At 32.6% G+C, this 25,742-nt stretch overlaps 1 protein-coding gene and 1 long non-coding RNA gene across 7 annotated transcripts; one reads left to right on the top strand and one right to left on the bottom strand.

The window, feature by feature from the left end:
• The first annotated feature begins 353 nt into the window (after positions 1-353).
• LOC114402953 lies at positions 354-1,064 on the top strand. The gene is made up of 2 exons (XR_003664557.1): positions 354-804; positions 894-1,064. It is a non-coding gene; the product is annotated as an uncharacterized LOC114402953 (long non-coding RNA).
• Positions 1,065-15,359: 14,295 nt separating this feature from the next.
• LOC114402946 (cysteine-rich receptor-like protein kinase 10) lies at positions 15,360-18,819 on the bottom strand. 6 transcript variants are annotated; one of them, XM_028365652.1, is made up of 7 exons: positions 17,989-18,819; positions 17,589-17,705; positions 17,094-17,230; positions 16,779-16,989; positions 16,433-16,670; positions 16,003-16,153; positions 15,360-15,875 (listed from the first exon to the last, which is right to left on the bottom strand). In XM_028365652.1, exons 1-7 carry the CDS (start codon positions 18,782-18,784, stop codon positions 15,561-15,563), a joined length of 1,965 nt encoding a protein of 654 aa, XP_028221453.1. In that variant the 5' UTR covers positions 18,785-18,819; the 3' UTR covers positions 15,360-15,560. The 6 variants fall into 6 exon arrangements, with proteins under 6 accessions (XP_028221453.1, XP_028221459.1, XP_028221457.1 ...); XM_028365658.1 differs by lacking the exon at positions 17,589-17,705 and having other exon boundaries at positions 16,779-16,984; positions 17,989-18,062; XM_028365656.1 differs by lacking the exon at positions 17,989-18,819 and having other exon boundaries at positions 16,779-16,984.
• Between the last annotated feature and the right edge of the window lie 6,923 nt (positions 18,820-25,742).

A 25,742-nucleotide genomic window follows, 5' to 3' on the forward strand; every position in this document is an offset into this window, starting at 1 on the left:
TTTATTAAAACTACATAAAGATATAGTTAAATATTATAATAAATTAACTAATAAGAATATATTAAATTTATATTAAACTACATAATTAACATTATAATATATGGTTAAACATTATAATATATGTGAAAAGGTTTTTTTTCTTTTTGAAAAAAGCGTAAGTAGTGATTCGTTTCACGGCTTATATATATATATTGAAAAGTAAACTCGTATTTACTTTTTACGATTTTCACTTTAAAAAAAATGAAGTTGTAAACCGTACAGGTCTTGGAAAAAAATAATATGAAAGTCGTGATTTGGTTGACGATTTCCACTGAAAAATGAAAAAAGAAAAAGAGGATAGGATACGACTTCCATTTACAAGTGGTATTTCTCAAACTCGACTTGTCTAATTCGGGACAAGTGGGACGGCATCGATCACAGTGACGGAGACGGAGCTGGTGCATATGCCATTGAAGCGGTAGTTTTCATATCTGATATTACAACTGGGTCTAATAACTCTTCCACCTATTTTTCCCTTACAACATCTTGGGATTTCTGAGCAGTGGTTGCACTCTTGCTGAGACAAGTTAGGAGTGCACTGGTTTTGACCATATGAGAAGTGTTAGAAACCATAGAGATAAAAGGGTGTTGAGGTTGGTCTTATAGGGTGCTATTAGCTGTGTGGTTCCCTTCGTTGTTATCACATGTTAAGCTTAACTGGGCGCTGGCTAGCTTGAGATACGATTATGAAAAGGAGGCAACAAACAACGGAATGCTTTCTAGAGGAAACAACTGCCATTTGACGTGATATTGCACTTTTGCTGAGTACGTAAATCTGGTGTTGGTACTTCAATTTAGAACCAAAATTTCTCTGGCATCGTCTTTGAAGCAAACTTTTACCATTCAATTTGCAGGACACAGGCCACATACGGAAACTGTAAAATTGGGACTGGTAGAGCCTCGTGTGTCCTAAATCTAAATGCTTTGAATTTTTCCTTTTAAATCGAGAGAAAATGCTTTAAAGTTTGAATAACATGTACTCATTGTACTTTGTAACTAATTTTCAATTCAGAAACTTCTCTAAATTCGTCGCTGGAGGATGTGTTGGTGTGAAACTTTTGCAATTTATAATTAAACAATCAATGGAATTATTGGTTTTTGGCTGCGATTATTTTAAATGGGTTATTTTAAAATTATAAAATTAACAAATTATAAACATTTTTAACGAGAACAAAAAACACCAAATCAAAATATTTTTAAAACATAAAAAATTAAAATAAAACATATTAAAACAAAATAATAAAATACAATAAACCAAAAATAATATTAAACATTAAACAATCAATTACATTATTGGGTACAGGGCTGATTAGGATATTCTAAAATAAGTTACTAATCTATCTAGACTTGTCTGCTGACGTTATTTAGGGATATTATTTCCATATATTGACTTCTCGTTTATCTCACTAGCTTCCACCATTTTTTTTTCAATTTCTTTCTTTTCCTTTCTCATCATATATTTGAATTCGTCGCATACTGATCAAAATACACTCTAAAAATGAAGTCTACTTTTAACATTTTTCTATGATTAAATCTACTCATCTCCATTTTTAAATATAAATTAGATTAGAATACATTCCTTCAACTACCACATGTGTGGATCAGTTGGTATGGAGATTTGACAACTTAATTGATTGTTATTCTACATCTTGCATATACAACTATGTTAAATAAATTAAATATTTCATATTAAATTTAAAAACTTAAAGAGAATGATTTTTTTAATTCTTTTTAGAAAATACCGATTCAAATCGGTTCTTTGCACCGTTTCTTCATTAGTTATAAATGACTTTGGGTCAGTTTGATTGGTTTTCACTAATTTTAAAATTATCTTACTTGTTAGATTATTCGGATGATGAGTCACTTAATCAATTCCTAATTAAATTGGACGGTGTGGTCTGATTTTAAAAACTATGTTTAAAAGCTTTACTTTGTGATAAAGTTTATAAAAAGGCCAATAGGCCTATTAGTGTTATATAATTGACAATTGTTTCTTGCATCTTCAATGTTTGTTTTTTTACTTTTTTTTTAAGCTTTCAAAACACCTAATCATGTAATTTTACATTTTGGAATAAGTGCAAGAGCCAGATATAAGAAGTAATTATCTATATAATTTTATATTATTATGTTAATATATATTATGTATATGTATTATATATATAATTATGTATACATAGTATACAAATATATAATAAAATATTATGTATGCATATAAATATCTCAGCCTATAAGATTTAATAGACCTTTTTTAACATCTAAGGTATGACCTATTTACTTAAATAAGTTTTTTTCAAAGTGTAAATTTGATCTTTTTAATATATGAACCAAGTCAGGTAAGATCTTTTATAGGTCATGCATGCTATAAGCCCTTGATAGAACATCTAATCTATTTCCATCTACTAATTGGTTACTTTAGTTGGAATTGGATTTAGTGTTGTTAAATTTGCATGTATTTACGCAATTACAATACCTATAACCGTTGAATAAAGATTAAACGAATCAAATTCTAAATGCGTGTTTTAACTTTGATTTATTGATATATAATATTAATAATTCATTGGTTTTTTTCAACATATCATTGATATTAGATAATGTCTAAAGGCACTTATAAAAAGCATAAATCATTCATCAAATGGTTCCAAATTGTGTTGTCTCATAGTAGCATAGTTGAATCCTGCACCACCCAATGAATATCTTGTACCTCTCATTATTTAGTAAAAATACAATAATACTCTTAATGAAAATTTCACCTCCCATCTCCTAATCCTAACACCTCCCTTCTCCCGTCTCTCAATCCGTGACAACATCTCCCTCAACAGAATACCCTCACAATGACATCTCCCTTCTTCAACGGCACACCTATAACAACGAAATCCCTCCCTCTTGCAGTGACTCCTCCTTTCCCCTGCCCCCTCATTCTTATGCTTCCTCATCCTTTTTCCCCTTATGGGAAGGTAAATGGCTCCTTCACCCTTCTCTTTTTTTTTTCTTCCTCTTTCTTCTCCGTTTATCAAATTTAATTAACTATAAAAAAAAGCTTCTAAAATGACATCTTTCGTAAGCAAAAATGCTTTTGAAATGACCTTTCTATAAGCAAAAAATTGTTTCTAGAGTGGTCTTTCCATAAGCAAAAATTGTTTGTTCCAAAAGCATATTTGCTTACGAAAAGATCATTTTGGAAGCAGCTTTTTTAAATCAAGAGTAGCCTTTTCTAGAAATGTATTTTGTATATTCTAGAAAGGAGGTTTCATAAATCATTATTGTGCTTACAAAAAGACCATTCCAAAAGCAAAAACTCCAATAAGGAGTAGCCTTTTTCTGGAAGTGCATTTTATATCTTCCAAAAAGGATGTTCCATAAAGCACTATTTTAGCTTATGGAAGAATCATTCTAGAAGCAAAAATTACAATCCACAATATCCTTTCTTGAAGTGAATTTTGTATCTTTCAAAATGGTCATTTCAAAAGCATTATTTTTTCTTACAGAAAAGGTGTTCCATTAGATTTTTTTTTCTTATGGAATGATCATTTTGTAAGAGTGTATATTTGATAACTGCTAAATAATTGTGAATTTATAGGAGTTAAACAGTCAAATTTTGGCTTAAAATTAATTATTTAGCAGTTATTTGTGATTAAAAGTTGAGAAAATTAATTAAATTGAATTTCTGGTTGCAGATGCGAAAAATGAGGATACATTTAGCAAAAGTGGCAACAGAAAGGAAGAAAAAGAAGAAATTCTGAAGCAGGCTCAGCCCAACAGGGGCGCTAAGCGCGCATCAGGCGCTAAGCGAGCAACTAACTGCAGGCGCTCTGAGCGTGGCGTTAAGCACGAAGGCAGAAACCGTTACACGCGCTAAGCCCAGCTAGGTGCCCAGCGCGCGATCTGAACGCGCTAAGCGCGAGGTGTGGCGCTGAGCGCAACTACGAAGGCCCATAAGCCCACTTCAGCAACTATAAATAGAGAGGCAGTCCCAAGGAAACATCATCCCGTCTCAGAGCACTACTCTCAGTCCTTCAAGCCTGAGTTTTCCTTCCTCTCTTCTCATTCTTTGTTTTATTAGCCCATTTTCCTTTCATCCCCAGTTGTAAGCCCTCAATGGCCATGAGTGGCTAATCCCCTAGCTAGGGCCTGGCAGGCCTAAAAAGCCAACGATGTACAATGAGCTTCAAGAGTTATCAATGCAAGAAATTTATTCCAGGTTTTTCTGTTCTATTTCTTTTCTTTTATTCTTGCATTCATTCTTAGATCTCTTTTTGGGTTTTATTCGCTCGGGAGAGGGTAATCCCCAATAAATATTTAAGATTCAATGCATGCATCAGTTTTAGGGGTCATACGCTTGGGAAAGGGTAACGCCTAATAGAACGTCTAAAGAAAAGAATCATTGGGTTAGCATTGCTAGGCATAGAATGATAACTCACTGCCCATGCATTTAAGCAACATCTAGAACTTAATCTTAATGCATTTTAATTATTGAATCTTCGCAAAGGCATTTGGGAGATAGGTAGTTAAAATAGGCTTCAACGTGAGGCATCAGGGGCAAGTAGTCAACAGATGTGGGTAGAACTAATACCATTTCATTGATAATGAATATCATATTTACATGCATCGTAGGCCAATTGGGTTTGTCTGGTCTTGGCATTTTTATCAATTGTTTTTCCCTTTTACTTATTTGTTTTAGTGATAACACTCTATTCCTACTTTTATTCCTGTTTTACTGTTTTACTTTCACTTACAAATTGAGAAGTATTTAATAAGTGCAATAAAATCCCTATGGGCACGATACTCGGACTTCCGAGATTTACTACTTGTAACGATTTGGTGCACTTGCCAAAGTCTTAACAGTATTCCCTTGCGGAAGGTCAATTCTAGGAAGAGGAGTTGAGTTGGAGAAGAAAAGAACAAGAAATGGGAGGGTCTAGACTTGCAATGATTGCAGGAGAAAGAAGAGGAAGAAGGGAAGCAAAGGATCGAAAAGTGATATATAAAAGAAATAGGTTGGGTTTTTTTTTAAAAAAAAACTAAGAGGTGCAAGATGCAATAAGGGTGGTGCAAAATTCAATTGCCCTCAAAATATATATATATTGGGCTTAATTAATGGTATGGGTCAACCCAACAAGTTCTTTTAATCTTTAGTGTGGGTCTTATCCCTCTAACACCTTTCATCATCATTTATTAGTGGCGTCTTCAACATATTGTTTTTACTCAATAAAGGAAGTGATAACTACTAAATAATTGTATTTTGATAATAGAAAATAAGGCAAAATTGTCTTTAAAAATAATTATTTAGCAGTTATTTGCGCTTAAATATTAAAGAATTGATGTTTTGCTGAATTTTGACTGCAGATATAAAAACTAGAGGTGTAACAAGCAAAAAGGCCAGAAAAATTGAAGAAAATCAGAAAATCTGAAGCAGGCCCAGTCCAATACGCGCGCTGAGCGCGCGTCACGCGCTAAGCCCATGATCCAACAGAAGCGCGCGCTAAGCCTGCAACACGCGCTAAGCCCGCGATCTAACAGAAGGGCGCGCTAAGCCTGCAACATGCGCGCTAAGCCCACGATCTAACAGAAGCACGCGCTAAGCCTGCAACATGCGCGCTAAGCGCGCGATCTACACGCGCTGAGCGAGGGGGTGTCGCGCTGAGCGCGCCTACGAAGGCCCAAAGCCCACTTCAACAGCTATAAATAGAGAGCCAGTCCAAGGGACAGAACACACCACGACAGAATCCCCTCTCCTAGGGGGTTTCACTTACTCCCTTTCTTTCTTTCACCCTCTTCTCATTGTAAAGCCCTCATGACCATGAGTGGCTAAACCCCCTTAGTTAGGGCCTGACAGGCCTAGAAGCCAATGTGATGTATGATGTACTCTTCACTATTTATCAATGCAATACCAGGTTTTTCTTTCCTATTTTCTTTTCTGCCTTTATCTTGCATACTCATCTTTATATTCTGTTAGGGGTTAGATGCTCGGGAGATGATAACTTCTAAATAAGATTTAAAGAACACATGCATGCATTAGTTTTAGGGGTTAGACGCTCGGGAGAGGATAACTTCTAATAGAACAAGAAGAAAAGATATCATAATAAAATCGTTGCTAGGCATAGAGCGATTGCATTATGCCCATGCATCAAAGCAAACATCTAGAATTAGAACTTCATGCATTTTATCTATTGAGTCTTTGCAAAGGCATTTAGGAGATAGATAGGTAAAATAAGCTTGTCATCGTGAGGCATCAGGGGCAAGTAAATGAATAGATGTGGGTCGGATAGAATCACCTGAATTGGTAAAGAAAAAATCATAAACTCACACATCCTAGACAGACAAGGCAAGTCAGTTCCTAACACTATTTTATCTTGAATTTATCTTTTTTTTTATCTAAATCTTTTATCTTTCTTATCTTTCACTTTTCTAATTTTTTACCTTTTTCTTTATCTTTAATTCTTTTATCTTTTCCTTTTTCTTCTAATTTTATCTTTTCTTATCTTCTATCTTTTTCTATTTTTTTTATTTTTATCTCTTGCTTGTAAATTGGGTTTTCATTAGTCTAAGTACGAACAAAGTCCCTGTGGATTCGACACTCGGACTTCCGAGCACTTTACTACTTGTAACGATTTGGTACACTTGCCAACGAGTCAACAAGTTTTTGGCGTCGTTGTCGGGGACTTTGTTTTTCGTACTTGATTAATTGCATATTCCAATTTGTAAGCAATTAGTTTTCACTTTCTATTTTTATTTTTATTTTTTTTTTGTTTTTTTATCTATTATTTATTGTAGCTGTTTTATTTTATTTTTCAATTTTTTTTCTCTTTACTCATTCTTACTTTATTCTTTTTTTTAAAATAAAAAAATATTTATTCTGTGATAACGTGTACGGTAGTTATTTCTTTTGTTAACAGTGCACACTCCTTCAAAGAACGCATCATGACAGAAAATCATCCACACAGAATGACGCTAGAGGACTACTCTAGCCCTATTATACCTCAGTACTTCACCAGCATAGCTAGACCAGAGGTGCAGACGGCCAACTTCTCATATCCATATTCCTTGATCCAGCTGATTCAAGGGAATCTATTTTATGACCTACCAAGTGAAGATCCATACGCACACTTGGCCACATATATCGACATTTGCAACACGGTGAAGATAGTAGGAGTGTCTGAAAATGCCATCCGCCTTGACTTATTTTGTTTTTCCTTGGCCGGTGAAGCAAAAACATGGCTTCGCTCGTTTAAGGGGAATAGCCTGCGGACATGGGACGAGGTGGTGGAGATGTTCCTAAAGAAGTACTTCCCAGAGTCCAAGACCATTGAGAGAAAGGTTGAAATTTCATCCTTCCACCAACACCCTCATGAATCATTGAGTGAAGCCCTTGATCGCTTTCATGGTTACTTTGGAAGACTCCTACACATGGGTTTAGTGAGCCAGTCCAGCTCAACATCTTTATTGATGGCTTGCAACCCCATTCCAAGCAGCTCCTTGACGCCTCAGCCGGTGGGAAGATCAAGTTAAAGACTCCAGAAGAAGCTATTGAGCTAATAGAGAATATGGCGGCCAATGATTATGTCATTCTACGTGACCAAGAGCCCAGCCAACAGGAAGAGAGCACTAGGCTAGAAGAATTGTTGGTACAATTCATGGAGGAAACAAGGTCACATCAGAAGAGCACTGATGCAGCAATTAGAAATCTGGAAGTACAACTAGCTAAGCTAGTTGTTGAAAGGCCCACCGAACCCTTTGCGGTAAATACTGAGATGAAGCCCAAAAAGGAGTGCAAGGTAATTTTAATTGAGGAAGATGTGGAAGAAGAAAAGAAGGAAGAGATAGAAAGAAATGAGGAGAAAGTACAACAATGGGAGAAGTACTCACAAGTAGAAATTTAACAAGAAAGTATTCTCCAAGTCAATATCACTCCTCATCAACTGATTGTCAAGGAAGAAAGACATGGAAAACATGATAAACCCTTAAGTGTCCTTCCCTCCTTGACCACCAACACTTTTCTTGCTACAATATGGAAGGTGTTTCCAGCATACATGAGTTTCATGGCGTCTCTAGCTAAGAGACGAAAATGCAAGGAAGATGTGTTCTTTGTGACCTTCATGCCACCTTGAAGGCATTTGACCCGTCAAGCTAATGACGTTAAAGAAGCGCTTATTGGGAGGCAACCCAAGATTTCTAACTTTATCTCTTTTAGTTAATTGCAATTTGTTTCTTTTAGGATAGTTGTGTTATTTCTTTTCTTTATTTTGAATTTGTGCATTTTGATTTTATGCATTTTAATTTTAGTAGTTTAAATTTAGTCATTGAATAAAAATTGTATGATATTTGTGAAGTCACTATTTAGGCTTTTTCTGAAGGATTCAACACTTGAAATGCTGCATGACAATTGTGAAAATACTGGTTTCCTGGAAGCAAGAATCAGTCAAACAGTGAGACATGAATCACAAAGAGAGAAAAGGTTAGCTTGATGGAAAAAGATCACGTTCCGGTAAGCCGATAACTTTATCTTGTCCCGGAGAGCTGTGTGAACTTAATTATGAGAGAACGTCTGTTTTTAAATTCCTAATTTTGCATCATTCTTAGACTGTTAGATTATTTACATAAGGTGGATATGATCAAGGCCATGTTTTTTTTTATTTTAGCCACATAGCCAAAAGCCAACCTCTGATGAAATTTATCCCTTGCACCCTTGTTGAGCCAAAATTAGTAATTATTTTTTTTAAAAAAAAAACCCTGAGCCTAATTGTGATATCTCTAACCTTATTTTAGGGTTCTAAGAGAGCATAAAGGTTTTAGTCATAATAAACCCCTAATTTGGGGGATGGGTAGAATGAAGATGGTCTTGGGAATGTAAAAGTAGCACATAATAAGGCACCCAAAAAAAAAAAGAGCTTGTAAGCCCAAAGTCTCTTTCCAAAAAAAAAAATAAGGGCAGAAAAAAAAGAGGTGCCATAAGTGCTAAGGTTGGAAATAAGAAAAATAGATTGCATATGTGTTAAGGCTGAAAAACAAATACAGCCTAGGCTAAGTATAAGTTTTTCTAGGATGAATGCTCTCTTATAACCTTAAGTTTGAAATCCCAGAAAAACCATGATTTCTTGTCTAGCCAGGCCCCATTACAAGCCAATAAAAGTCCTTAGTGATCTATCAAATGTAAGTAAGAATAACTTTAATTGAGATGAAGTGCAAAATTTGGGAATCTTAATTGCAGGTCGTATAAATTTTAAACATTCACCCCAGACACTTGTGCGTAGAGATAAACACTAACCTTGTGAGGAAAGTGAGGCAAACCAACTTGATTGATTTCCAATACTAACCAATTTCATCTTGATGTAATTTATGCTTCCATTGTGGGATTATGACAAATGCGGAAAGGACCAGTTGGAGGAATCTGAGAAATTGTAGCCATTGAAAGTGTTGAAGCATTCGGAGCCTGCTTTTAATTTGATTTGCTTGGGGACAAGCAAAATTTTAATTTGGGGGATTTTGATAACTGCTAAATAATTGTATTTTGATAATAGAAAATAAGGAAAAATTATCTTTAAAAATAATTATTTAGCAGTTATTTGCGCTTAAATATTAAAGAATTGATGTTTTGCTGAATTTTGACTGCAGATATAAAAACTGGAGGTGTAACAAGCAAAAAGGCCAGAAAAATTGAAGAAAAGAAGAAAATCTGAAGCAGGCCCAGTCCAATACGGGCGCTGAGCGCGCGTCACGCGCTAAGCCCATGATCCAACAGAAGCGCGCGCTAAGCCTGCAACACGCGCGCTAAGCCCGCGATCTAACAGAAGCGCGCGCTAAGCCTGCAACACGCGTGCTAAGCCCACGATCTAACAAAAGCACGCGCTAAGCCTACAACATGCGCGCTAAGCGCGCGATCTACACGCGCTGAGCGAGGGGGTGTCGCGCTGAGCGCGCCTACGAAGGCCCAAAGCCCACTTCAGCAGCTATAAATAGAGAGCCAGTCCAAGGGACAGAACACACCACGACAGAATCCCCTCTCCTAGGGGTTTCACTTACTCCCTTTCTTTCTTTCACCCTCTTCTCATTGTAAAGCCCTCATGACCATGAGTGGCTAAACCCCCTTAGTTAGGGCCTGACAGGCCTAGAAGCCAATGTGATGTATGATGTACTCTTCACTATTTATCAATGCAATACCAGGTTTTTCTTTCCTATTTTCTTTTCTGCTTTTATCTTGCATACTCATCTTTATATTTTGTTAGGGGTTAGATGCTCGGGAGAGGATAACTTCTAAATAAGATTTAAAGAACACATGCATGCATTAGTTTTAGGGGTTAGACGCTCGGGAGAGGATAACTTCTAATAGAACAAGAAGAAAAGATATCATAATAAAATCGTTGCTAGGCATAGAGCGATTGCATTATGCCCATGCATCAAAGCAAACATCTAGAATTAGAACTTCATGCATTTTATCTATTGAGTCTTTGCAAAGGCATTTGGGAGATAGATAGGTAAAATAGGCTTGTCATCGTGAGGCATCAGGGGCAAGTAAATGAATAGATGTGGGTCGGATAGAATCACCTGAATTGGTAAAGAAAAAATCATAAACTCACACATCCTAGACAGACAAGGCAAGTCAGTTCCTAACACTATTTTACCTTGAATTTATCTTTTTTTATCTAAATCTTTTATATTTCTTATCTTTCACTTTTCTAATCTTCTACCTTTTTCTTTATCTTTTAATTTTATCTTTAATTCTTTTATCTTTTCCTTTATCTTCTATCTTTTTCTATTTTTTTTTTATTTTTATCTCTTGCTTGTAAATTGGGTTTTCATTAGTCTAAGTATGAACAAAGTCCTTGTGGATTCGACACTCGGACTTTCGAGCACTTTACTACTTGTAACAATTTGGTACACTTGCCAACGAGTTAACAGAAAGAAATCACAACAATTTGTAACAACAAGCGAAGATGTCAGATAACTGTGAAATTTGAGTTAATTTGATAGTCAAATTTGGCTAAGAATGATAACAATTTTTTTACTTTATTGTTGTTTTTAATGAAATAATAAAAAATTAATATCTTTGTTGTTTTTTATTAGCAAAAGTTAAAAGAAGAATATTTCAAGTGTTTTAGAGGAAAATTGATGCAAAAATTGAAAGAAAAAACCTTGAAGAAAAATTGAAAGAATTGGACAGTTCGCTTAGTGCACAAGACAGACTTAGCGTGTCTCCTTGCCAAAGGTGCGCTTAGCGTGAAAGCCCACACTAAATGTGAGGTCGCATGAAATTTAAGTTACCTTATGCCTATAAAAGGAGTGTGAAATAGAAGGGAAAGATACAACCTACACACACTGGGACAACATCACCTCGAAAACTCTAATAAATACATCATAAGCTTCAGTATTCTAATAGGGGGAACCCTCTTCATGTGTCCATTATCCCAATTTTCCTTCTCTATCCATCCATCTTTTTTTTATAAATATTAGTCTCTAAAGTGTAAAGTCTCTCATTGTCATGAGAGACTAAACTCTCATTATTGGGAGCCTAGCCGCCAAATGCCCTAATGTAATCTTTTCTTATTATCTATTTAATGTAATGCCAATTTTTATTGTTTATTTCCTATGCTATATTGGGCTTAATTAATGGTATGGGTCAACCCAACAAGTTTTTTTAATCTTTAGTGTGGGTCTTATCCCTCTAACACCTTTCATCATCATTTATTAGTGGCGTCTTCAACATATTGTTTTTACTCAATAAAGGAAGAAATCACAACAATTTGTAACAACAAGCGAAGATGTCAGATAACTGTGAAATTTGAGTTAATTTGATAGTCAAATTTGGCTAAGAATGATAACAATTTTTTTACTTTATTGTTGTTTTTAATGAAATAATAAAAAATTAATATCTTTGTTGTTTTTTATTAGCAAAAGTTAAAAGAAGAATATTTCAAGTGTTTTAGAGCAAAATTGATGCAAAAATTGGAAGAAAAAACCTTGAAAAAAAATTGAAAGAATTGGATAGTTCGCTTAGTGCACAAGACAGACTTAGCGTGTCTCCTTGCCAAAGGTGCGCTTAGCGTGAAAGCCCACACTAAGTGTGAGGTCGCATGAAATTTAAGTTACCTTATGCCTATAAAAGGAGTGTGAAATAGAAGGGAAAGATACAACCTACACACACGGGGACAACATCACCTCGGAAACTCTAATAAATACATCATAAGCTTCAGTATTCTAATAGGGGGAATCCTCTTCATGTGTCCATTATCTCAATTTTCCTTTTCTATCCATCCATCTTTTTTTATAAATATTAGTCTCTAAAGTGTAAAGTCTCTCATTGTCATGAGAGACTAAACCCTCATTATTGGGAGTCTAGCCGCCAAATGCCCTAATGTAATCTTTTCTTATTATCTATTTAATGTAATGCCAATTTTTATTGTTTATTTCCTATGCTTTATTGTTTTTGTATGGCTTAATTATCCATGCATCAATTTTAGGGGTTATAAATTGGAAAATGGTAATTTCTAAAAAACAGAAATCATATCTCAACAATTCATTACTAGGGATAGACTGACTTTATTATGTCCCTGTATACATCTTCATACTTAATGCGATTTATCATTCAATTTTTGCAAAAGAATTTAAGAGAAAAAATAAATAAATTAGGTTTTTCATCATGAGGGATTAGGGTTGAATGTCTTAATAGATGTGAGTGGAAATTGAAATAACATTAGATAGAGAAAATCATTAATATTGTATCACAAATACTTGGATTGCCAACTATGGCAATGACAATTAGTGTTGTATTGCCACTTTCTGCAAAAACAAAATTCCTCTTCTGGGTAAAAACATTTCAAGGATTAGGGATAATGAAATATCAAAAAATCTGATAACTAATTAAAGATAAAATGGCCCGGAAAGTGGATCATGTAGTGATGTTCAGGTTTCAGTTTGTGTGGCTCAGCTCATCTGTAATTATTGCGCTGTATGCAAATTAAGTATAATGACAAGTACCTTTTTATGAGGAAGTGTTATTGGTGGACAAGGTGGCGTATCTAATATTACAACTACCTATCTTGCCATTACAGCAAGTTTGGAATTGTGAGATAGCCCCATCCAAGCTTAAAAAACACATCACTCCAGAATCCAGATAACATTTGCACACTGCTCTGCGGACAAGGTGACGAATTTTTCCCCATTGTTCTGAACTAGTCAGCTTGCTTCCAGACATTCACTTGGGGAAATACAGCAACACGACATAGGGGATTGGAGGCTGTATTTGAAATATTCAATTGAAACATTGAAGAGACTAAAATTTATACACTGTAAAACAAAGTCACACTTCAATAAAAGTCTCACTCTGATTTATTTGCATTTGACATGGGCGGCCGGTAGCTATATATTCATTACTTGCACAAGCTATGTCTATTTGTTTTAGAAGACAACTTATTGTTAAAAGTGGAAACTAGACTGCGTTTCTAATTCAACTTGTGTGGTAGGATATATTTATACTCTTTGAATAATTTGAGACTGAAGTACTCACTCCTCATACTATATTTATAATATTATTTTTTTCCTTTTTAAATTACTCCTTAATGCTTTTTTTAACCTTAATGTTTTGTTTAGATTAAAGAAAGAAACCTTACACCAAAAGGAGAAAGAAAAAAAAACCGGAATATAAAAAAGAAATAGAATAAAGATTATGTGTTATTTCGATAGATAGAAATAAAGAAACTTCTCTCCTTATTTGGATGAGTGAAAAAAAACGTGAAAATAAAGAAATATTATAAAAAAGACTGTTTACATTAATTAAAAAATAAATTTAAGTTTAAAAAAAATATAATTTTTTATTATAGTAGTTTTTCTCAATATAAATTATTATTTTTTTATTTTCAAAATAATTTTATTTTTAAATATTTAATACTAAAATAATTGAGACGCCACTTCTTTCCTTCCATCTCTGCCTTATAGTGGGGAACTTATTTTTGTAACGAGTCCTACAATTTAAATTCCTCTCACCCTTAATTTCCACCCATTCAAATCATGAAAATCTATTGATTTAAATATATTTTTAGTATTTGTAATTTAATATATTTTTTACCTTTTGTCCTTACAAATTATTTTTAATGAAAAAGATGATATTTAAAATGCTATAAGGATAAAATTAAAATAATTTTTTTTACAAAGACTAAAAACAAAAAATACTAAATTACAATGACTAAAAAAGATATTTAAGCCAAAATTATTTTCTCCTCTCCATTTTTCTCTCTCATTAATTTCATTCATTTCTAAATACACTCATCCAAACAAGGAATAAGGTAAATAAATTTGTTTATTACCTTAGTCCACACACGGAGATCATAGACATGCCTAGGGATAGCAATGAAATGAGGCAGGGGTTCCTATTTCATGTGTTTTATTATTTGTTAAAATTATTATGTGTTGCCTGAGAAATTTGTGGAACTACTTTTTTTGAATTGCAGAGGAAAAAGGAGATCCAGTTTGCTTTTGGTATGCTGTTAGTTGTCATCTTTCCCCAATAGAATCTAGGATCAAATTGATGCAAGACAATGGAATATTCTGGCTGGCCTGCTTCGAGAAACTTCTGAAGAGTTGGTTAAAGTTCTATCATGCTAAAGTGAAGATTGCTAAAAACTAAATGCTATTCAAGTACATAACTTGGGAGAGAGGGAACAATTGTTAGTTTTTCAGCCCAGACCATCCATCAATCATGCACTACGAATTACAAGGTGCATGATTGCTACATGAAGGATGCGAATGCTTTAATAATGACATTGGAAGCTTTAAAAATGATCTGTTTGCCCGAAGTGGAGAGCAACCACCTAGTACCCCGCTAACCACATCACAGTTGAAGAAGCATGCACGGTGCAGCTCTGTGCATCAGACTATTGCACCCAAATCTTCTACTTGGGAGTTGGGAGGTGATGGCCAACAACATTAAATATATCTCTGAGATAGATGGTAATCTACCGGCACACCCTAATTAGAAAATTATGTTATGATGCACGCAGTCTAGATTGCTCTGATGTAAAAGAACTCCAAAAGACCAAGGAGAAGGAAGAAAGAAGGAGACAGGTTTTCAGCTCCTTGATCACCCGAGAACTAAAAATATGAAAACATGGAGTTTGGTTTAGTTTTGATTTGATTTATCAAATCCGAACTAAACTAAACTGACCTTTTATGGTTTAATTTGACTTTTATTATTTCTTAAGACTTTTTTAACACCAACTTGTGGTTCAGTTGTTCATACATTAATTTGCATGAAAAGATCGGAGTGGTTGAAATATAGACTGTTTGTGTTGTAGTTTTGATCATGTGTATGTACAGAATAAATGCAGCGGCAATTCATGAATACAGATTTGAACATCAATATTAAAAGACCATGAAGGTCATATAGCTGGCTTCAATCTCAGTTTAAACAAAGGATGTGTGGTGTATTTAAACAAGACATTGCAAGATCAAATTACATGAGTTCCAACAGTTGTATTTTGTTTAAGAGAGCGGAAGCATAGATGATGAATGAATATCATCCTCCTAACTAGAATCTACCGAGCGTATAGCTCAGTTACTGAAACCTCATTTTCTGATTCTTGAGCTGATTTAATTATCGATTCACTTGATCCTGGAAGACTTCTAGTTCTACTGTTCATATAAAATGCAGGTTTGGCGGGGATTGGGAGACTTAGAGAATAGCTATCAAGCATGAGCATAATGGTAGCCATGGTTGGTCTGTCCGCTAAATTTTCTTGAACACAAAGTAAACCAATATGGATACATCTCATCATTTCATTTCGTGAATTGTTGTTTAATGATGGATCTACAATATTTATAGCTGTCTGCTCCTTCCAACTTCTCCATGCCTGCAAAACTTTGTTATTAGGTCATGGATTCCACTTTTACGTTAATTGTCTGGAGCCTGTAATCGTCTAATCCATACTTTTAATTGACAAAGTAGAAAAAATAGTTAGTGACAAACGGAAGACTTACGAAACTTAGTAGATCCTCAACATTCTCCGCATGATGAATGCCCCTGTTTTTTTGGCCGCTTAAAATCTCAAGAACTAGTACACCAAAACTGAAGACATCTGATTTCACTGAAAATTGTCCATGCATTGCATATTCTGGTGCCATATATCCACTGCATGTCAATATGGATAGAATTCTTAGTTTCGTTCTGCTTCAATTGCTACTTGCTACTGCCAATGACAAAGCTATAATTCTGAATTCCTGTGACTATAAAAGTTGTTTTATGCTATCACTCAGTCATATAAAGGGGAACGATTCTAACAATTACTTAAGAGTTAAGACTCAAACTCTTCGAATAATCTACTAATACAAGATTTGGTGGAAATTTATGTTAGATTGAAATAAAACTCTTAAAAGAAAAAAATAATCTATAGCATATTTTAATACTTACCAGGTTCCAACAATTCTTCTTGTATTTGCATGAGTTTGATCCACCAAAAACAGTCTTGCCATGCCAAAATCTGCTATCTTCGGATTCATCTCTTCGTCTAAGAGAATGTTGCTTGCTTTGAGATCACGATGTATAACACGCAGTCGAGAGTCTTCATGAAGGTATAGAAGGCCTCGAGCTATACCTCGAATGATTTTGTAACGACTTTCCCAATCAAATTGTGCTTTCATGTTTGGATCTGCATATACATCCATCAGTTTTAATTTTGTGTGAATAGTTAGGCTTTGTCTTGAACCACAAGTGAAATATAGAGAAGCAGTCTAACTATGCAGTCATTCAGACGTACCAAATATGAAATAATCAAGGCTTTTATTAGGAACATATTCATAGACAAGTAGCCTTTCATTTCCTTCCAAGCAGAAACCAAGTAGCCTAACTAAATTGCGGTGCTGAAGCTTGGCCACTAAAAGCACCTCATTCTTAAATTCTGTATCTCCTTGACCAGAATCTCTTGACAACCTTTTAACTGCAATCATCTGTCCAGTAGAGAGCCTACCCTGAAAATGGATCTCTGTCAGCTATAGCAAATATTTTGCTAACTGGTGGTATAGCATATTTTGAATTTTGATGATGTGTATCTGAATTGGACAGAGTTACTTACCCTGTAAACAGCTCCAAATCCACCTTGTCCAAGTTTATTAGAATCAGAGAAGTCTTCTGTAGCAACTTGTATTGTGTTGAAGTTAAATTGCAATGACTCGGCAATTTTAATTTCATCCTCAACATCATTTTCTTTAACTTCACATAGGAAGCAAATTTAAACTATTTAGTACTTCAAATATGATATAACTGAAATTGAATATTGGGAGGTATAATTTCCTGAAACCATAACATAAAGTGTATACTACTCCCAATTTCTTACCTTCTTGGCATTGACTTACTCGTACTAGGAGTTATTAAAAACATTTCATATTTTGTCAGTTTAATAGATTGTATGTAGTTCAATTATTACGTATAGGGAAGAATTACTCTAAATTATGATACATCATATATACTTTTTCTACAGAGTTTTTTCTCTATATTTATATTTCTTTGAAACCATGGAGGAAGAAGTTGGAAATAAAAAGGGTCACAGTAAATTGATAGTTGGACTTGCCTACAAGATTTTTCCTAGCCTTCCTCCTCCTTAAATATAAGCAGAGACAAATGAGGAAAACGACAACAACAGTTGGCACAACTATGGAGATGGCAATTACTATTGTGTTGCCACTTTCTGCAAAAACAAGAATCCTATGCTGGGTTAAACATTTCAAGGATTAAGGATAATAAAATATCAAAAAGTCTAATGACTAATTACAGAGAAAATAGACAACATACATATATAAGCACCTCTAATACACTGGCAATAATTTTACCTGAATAGAATGAATAAGGAAAACAAAACTCCACAAAGAGGAAAATGATCAAAGTAGATCATAAAGTCATGTTGAGGTTTCAGTTTGTGAAGCTCAACTGTAGTTATTACACTATAGGCAATTAAGTATATTGAGAAGTACCTTCTGGGTCCAATACAGTCGTCTGTTTGTAGAAGCGGTAGTTTTCAAATCTAATATTACAACTGGGTCTAACACCTCCACCACAGAACCTTAAATTACAACAAGGTAGGATGTCTGAGATAGCCCCATCCAAGCAGTCATTGCATTGTGTCTCAGACAAATCAGGGGTGCACTGCACAAGACCATATATGGTTTCAAAATTTCCAGTAGTTACATTATCCGTAGCATACTTACGACGAGAGTCACCCGATGCAGCTACACCTTTGAGTTTCCCCATTAAGTTCGCAAGCGCTTGCTTGGACTGATCCCCGTCCATTACATTGGATAAGTTCCGCACACAATAACCAGGTTGAAATTCCAGATTGCCAAATATTGTGCGGTTGGAGTAGCGCAACATGCAATTGTCATATTGTATAATTGCCTCTTTCTGGTTTGGACAATCTTGTGTGAGATTGCTTCTGGCATAGTTGAGGCAACTGCGGCACTCATCTGGCTCCACATCTCCCCTGCAGAGCCCAATGGCGTTGACTCTGTCTGGGCTTTGACCATGTGAGAAGTGGTAGAAACCGTAATTAATTTCTGTGTTGGAAGAGAGAGTGGATAAAAGGGTGTTCAGATTGGTGTTATAGGTGCTACTTGCTGTGTAATTTCCGACCTTGCTGTAATCACAGGTTAACTGGGCACTGACTTGAGATATTAATATTACAAATAGAAAGAAAAGAAGCATGGAAGAAACACCAGGCATCCTGATCGTCCTCTCGATTATCAGAATATTGGAAGCTATAGGTACGATCATGAATGGCCAAAGGGTGCTGTCACTTTATAAACCAAATTTCCTACAATCATATTAATACTATTTGTTTGTAGTTTTCATTTTATATTATTACATCTTTGGTAACGTGTAGACAATTTTGAAAGTGAAAGTTTTTCTTTTAAAATTGTTAGTGATTAAAAACAATCTTAATTATATTGCAATTTAAATTATTTACTATAAATTTAAAATTCAATCTATATAATTAAAGATATTCATTTATCATAGTTTTTTAATATTAATATAATTTATATATTTAAAATATTTATTTACAATAAATTTAATTATATAAAATAAATATAACAAATACTAATAATTAATATTAATATAAGATATTCTGTGAGTATTTTTTGAACTAAAAACTTTTTGTCTTAGACTGAATGGACACGGTACTTTCTTCTAAAAAATATTTAACAAAAGAATGATTCTATAATATATTTTTTATTTATTTAATATTTTATGTTATTATGCAATTTTTTTAATGATTTAGGTAATGCATCCGCTGAGCAAACAAAAACTTATATCTTTACATTACAGAGATTTTAAAATATATTATTCCAACTAACGATTCTTTGGTTCAAATAATGCATTTTAACAGTAGGAAAAAAAATGCATTTTAAACTCATGTTAAGCAAAATTTTGTACTCGATCAGAGCTAGTTTCATCGCACGTGAATATTTTACCATTTAAACTTAAAATAAGCCAATCATGATCTCATGAAACTTGCATTGCCACTAAACAAAATAAAAAACTTTGAAAGAAACCGCGCTTGCAGAGCCGAATAGGACATAAATTGGTAAAGACAGAAGAGGGAAGACAAACACAGAATACATAGTTAAAACAGAGAAGAGAAGTAGTTTTCAAACAGATAATGAATAGTTTTCTATGATGTAAACATATGTATTTATTTTGTATTTGTTTTCTTTTATTAATATAAATTATTAAATTTTGTGATATAATTTTTTTTCTTAACCCTCTTTGTTCACTAAAAAAATATCTTGACTGATTCATACTTTAACTAGAAGGTAAATAAAATTCATCAATGTCAATGATCAAATTTAAATAGTACCTAAAGGATTAATATAAATTTTATGACTAGGTTGTAAATTACTTAGCTATTGTAATAAATCTCATATAATTAAAAAAGGAAAAATTAGTGAAGAATATTATAAATTAAATTTTAATGTTGAGAAGAAAGGGAAAAAAAAGCTTAAACAAAGACAATTTAAATGCATTGAAAGGAAAGAAAATCTACGTTAAACGCCATCCATAATTTTATTTAATTTTATTTTTGTTTGTATGTGATTTTTATTTTATGTGTATTATAGTTGCACCCAAGGTTATCATACTCAAGAGTTTACATAGATTCGTGAGAATCCCATAGACTCTACTCGTACACTCATAAGAGTTTATTTCATATAAAAATAATAACAAAATATTTATAAATAAAATATTAATTAAATATTTCAACAATATAATAAAGCAAAGCAGCAAATCATAAAGTTCAGAATATTTAAATAATCAAACCTAGTAATAATACATCACTAGTAGACAATTTGTAGAAGTTATAGTAGTGGTAGATCATTCTCATCATTAGAGGTGAGACTTTTGTATTTAAGAATAACACGCTAAATGAAGATATGTTGAATGATAAACACACAAAAATTAATAAAAAATTACTTAAATTTTGATCTAATTTTTTTAACTTGCTAACTCGTTGATTCAGTGGTAAACTCAAGAGTCTATCGAATTTATTTAGAGTTTATAGGATTTAGTCAGAGTCTACTAAAAAAAAATTACTCAAGAGTTAATACGCAGGACACAAATGAACTCATAAACTTGTAAAAGTTAGAGAGTTAACTCAAGTTTAATAATCTGGTTGCACCAATTGAAACAAGTTTTGAGAATATCTCTCATTTCCTGCCCTCCAAATTTATTTTTATATTTTAAAAATTATTTTTAGTACAACTTATTCACGACCTAACATATATTTATATATATGTATCTTTTAATAGATGGCGTCCTTGAAACATTCAATTGGAACACTCGAGGAATATGGCAAATGGAAATGCATATATTTTAAGATGTTATCTAAAGAGAAAGAGTGATATTATTGAAAAGTAACACGTCCTTATAAGTAGTATTCATTTGTTTTTTTTTATATGATCGGTAGCTATTGAACAAGCTATGTCAATTCGTTTAAGAAGCCAACTTTATGGAATGGTGTCTGATGGAGACTGAACTGATTGTGTTTACAAACTCAAATAAAGTGGAAGCTAGATTGCGTTTACAATTCATCTTGTGTGGTACATATTTATGTCCTTTGAATAATGAAAGTCCTCAACATATTTATAATACTTTTTCTTAATTTGTTACGTTTTGTTATTTAGGATGCGTTTGTTTCACATCATTTTCTTTTATTTCCCAAAATACTTGGATAAAAATAAACATTTTTATGTTTGTTAGAAAATTATGAAAATATGATTATTATTTTATAAAATTATTTATTATAGTTATTATTATATTATAATTAATAACATTATATATTAATCAAAAAATATTTTATATAGTAAATATATTTATGAACATTATTTATAATTATAACAACATTACATATTAATCAATTATATAATAAATATAACATTTGTATTTATTACAACTATATAAAGATATAGTTAAATATTGTAATAAATTAATTAATAAGAATATATTAAATTTATATTTAACTACATAATGAACATTATAATATATGGTTAAACAGAAAACCAATCTCATCTACTATGTGAAAAGGTTTTTTTTTTAAAAAAAAGCGTAAGTAGTGAGTTCGTTTCACGGCTTATATATATATAAATAAATAAAAGAAAACAAAAATGAGAAGCGAGTTTTAAGGTATGACTTCTATACATAAATAATAATAAAAAATCAGTATTTTAATTTATGACTTTTTAATATATATATATATATATATATTAAAATTAAAGTAAATTCGTATTTACTTTTTATGATTTTCACTTTAAAAAAAATGAAGTTGTAAACCGTACAGGTCTGGGGAAAAAAATAATATGAAAGTCGTGATTTGGTTGACGATTTCCACAAAAAATTAAAAAAGAAAAATAAAATAAAAAACAAAATTCTAAAAATAGGATAGGATACGACGACTTCCATAGTTCCATTTACAAGTGGTATTTCTCAAACTCGATTTGTCTCATTCGGGACAAATTTATTTAACGTAGTGGGACGGCATCGATCACAGTGACAGAGACGGAGCTGGTGCATATGCCATAGAAGCGGTAGTTTTCATATCTGATACTACAACTGGGTCTAATGACTCTTCCACCTATTTTTCCCAACCAAGCAGTGGTTGCAGTACTCTTGCTGAGACAAGTTAGGAGTGCACTGGTTTTGACCATATAGTTAATTTCTGTGTTGGAAGAGAGAGTGGATAAAAGGGTGTTGAGGGTGTTAGAAACAAAGGAATGCTTTCTAGAGGAAACAACAGCCATTTGACGTGATTGCACTTTAATTTGCTGAGTACGTAAATGTGGTGTTGGTACTTCAATTTATAACCAAAATTTCTCTGGCATCGTGTTTGAAGCAAACTTTTACCATTCAATTTGCAGGACTGGCCACATACGGAAACTGAAAGGAAACTGTAAAATTTGGACTGGTAGAGCCTCGTGTGTCCTAAATCTAAATGCTTTGAATTTTTCCTTTTAAATCGAGAGAAAATGTTTTTAAGTTTGAATAACATGTACTCATTGTACTTTGTAACTAATTTTCAATTCAGAAACTTCTCTAAATTCGTCGCTGGAGGATGTGTTGGTATGAAACTTTGAAATTTATGATTAAACAATCAATTGAATTTTTGGTTTTTGGCTGCGATTATTTTAATTGGATTATTTTAAAATTAAAAAATTAACAAAATATAAACATTTTAACGAGAAAAAAAAAAACCAAATCAAAATATTTTAAAAACATAAAAAATTAAAATAAAACATTTTATACTTAATATATTAAAACAAAATAATAAAATATAATGAACTAAAAAATAATATTAAACATTAAACAATCAATTGCATTATTGGGTACAAGTCAGGCTGATTAGGATATTCTAAAATAAGTTGCTAATCAATCTAGACTTGTCTGCTGAAGTTATTCATGTAAAGTATTAAATTAGTCTCTTATTTTTAGAGGCGTTGTTAATTTGGTCTTAAGATTTAAAAAATGTCAAAATGATTATTGATTTTATATTCTGTTTGTCACGTTAGTCTCTATTTCTATGTTGTTAGTAGTCTCTTAACAATATTAGTAAATATGTGATTTGACACGTTAAGTACAAGTTAGATGCACATGTGAAACTTTCACATCAATTTCTTCTACTTGCCACATAAGGTGGAACTAAATTGACATTAAAGAGAATAAAATGATATAATTTAGGTGATCATCTTTTTCCCAAAATGTTAAAACCTGAACCGCTACTTTAACATTCACGTTTTCATTTCATTTTTCTTCCTACTCATACTCTCATCCAATTCTTATTCTTCTCATATTCATCCTTCTCTATCTTTGTAGTTCTTCTTCTATTATTTTGTGGTCTACCATGTCTGCTAATTCAAGCACAAGAGAGAATGTCACGTCAAACCATTTTTGTTATTATCGTAGAAGAGCTACAATTCGAATAGCAAGGACGGTAAGAAATAATGGGAGACTGTTTTATACTTGTCCATTACCACAAGTAAGTAATGTTAATGGTATTTTTTGTATTCAATTTTTGTGCAAGATTGAACATGAGTATTTTGTCTTGTGCAGCAAGATGCAGATCAATGTAATTTCTTTTCGTGGGTTGATGAAGACATTGATGTTGGTGCAACTGAAATAGGTAGAATAGAACCAATACTAGACTTTGGTCTAAGGTTGAGACTTAACATTCTATAAAGAGAAGTTATCCTTCAACCATAGGAGAAAGAAAATGGTGAGAGAGAATTCATCACGTTTTCAATTAGATTGAAAACTATTAGGGATCAATTTGACACTATATACAAAAATTGACTCTTCATTTTTCAATATAACATTTAAAATTATGTCATATTAGTCCCTATGATGTGACATTACTTATTTCTCAATTACGCTTGCCACGTGTACGTCTAGATGACACTTAACGTGTCACATCACACATTTACTAACGGTATTATGAGACTATTAACGATACAGACTAACGTGACAAATAGAATGTAAAGTCGATGATCATTTTGACATTTTTTAAATCTCAGAGACCACATTGACAACGCCTCCAAAAGTGAGAGACTAATTTGTTACTTTATTCAATATTATTATCATACATTGACTTCTCTTTTATCTCACTTGTTCCAACCATTTTTTTCCAATTTTCTTTATTTTCCTTTCTCATCATATATTTGAATTCGTCACATACCGATGATCAAAATACACTCTAAAAATGAAGTCTATGTTTAATATTTTTCTATGATTAAATCCACTCATCTCCATTTTTAAATATAAGTTAAATCAGTCATTTGATCCTTATAATTTGATGATTCTTATATTTTTAGTTCCTATAGTTTAAAAGTGATTTTTTTAATTCATATAATTTATATTTTAATTCTCTTTTAAAGACATTATTACCATATATTGACTTCTCTTTTATCTCTCTAGCTTCCAAGTTCCAACCCATTTTTTCCAATTTCTTTCTTTTCCTTTCTCATCATATATTTGAATTCGTCCCATACTGATCAAAATAGACTCTAAAAATAAAATCTATGTTTAACATTTTTCTATGATTAAATCCACTCATCTACATTTTTAAATATAAATTAGATTAGAATACATACCTTCAACTACCAAGTGTGTGGATCAGTTGGTATAGAAATTTGACAATTTAATTGATTGTCATTTTACATCTTGCATATACAACTATGTTAAATAAATTAAATATTTCATATTAAATTTAAAAACTTAAAGAAAATGAAGTTTTTAATTCTTTTTAGAAAATACCGATTCAAATCGGTTCTTTGCACCGTTTCTTCATTAGTTATAACTGATTTTGGGTCAGTTTGATTGGTTTTCACTAATTTTTAAATTATCTTATTTGTTAGAGTACTCGGATGACGAGTCACTTAATCAATTCCTAATTAAATTGGATGGTGTGGTCTGATTTTAAAAACTATGTTTAAAAGCTTGACTTCGTGATAAGGTTTATAAAAAGGCCAATAGGCCAATATTGGATTGTGTGGTCTGATTTTAAAAACTATGTTTAAAAGCTTGACTTCGTGATAAGGTTTATAAAAAGGCCAATAGGCCTATTAGTATTATATAACTGACAATTGTTTCTTGCATCTTCAATGTTTGTTTTTTTTTTTTTTACTTCTTTTAAGCTTCCAAAACACCTAATCGTGTAATTTTACATTTTCGAATAAGTACAAGAGCCAGATATAAGAAGTAATTTTCTATATAATTTTATACTATTATGTTAATATATATTATGTATATGTATTATGTATATAATTATGTATTCATCGTATAAAAATATATAATAAAATATTACGTATGCATATAAATATCTCAGCCTATAAAATTTAATAGACCTTTTTTAACATCTAAGGTATGACCTATTTACTTAAATAAGTTTTTTTCAAAGTGTAAATTTGATTTTTTAATATATGAACCAAGTCAAGTAAGACCTTTTATAGGTCATGCGCATGCTATAAGCCCTTGATAGAACATCTAATCCATTTTTAAGAGTATGTATTCTCTTGCGGAATGTCAATTCTAGGAAGAAGAGTTGAGTTGGAGAAAAAAAGAACAGGAAAGGGGAGAGTTTAGACTAGCAATGACTGCAGGTGAAAGAAGAGGAAGAAGGGAAGCAAAAGATCGAAAAAAGATATATAAAAGAAATAGGTTGGGGTTTTTAAAAAAACTAAGAGGTGCA

This window comes from Glycine soja, chromosome 20 (assembly GCF_004193775.1).
Source record: "Glycine soja cultivar W05 chromosome 20, ASM419377v2, whole genome shotgun sequence".
In the NCBI taxonomy this organism is placed as follows: Eukaryota; Viridiplantae; Streptophyta; class Magnoliopsida; order Fabales; family Fabaceae; genus Glycine; species Glycine soja.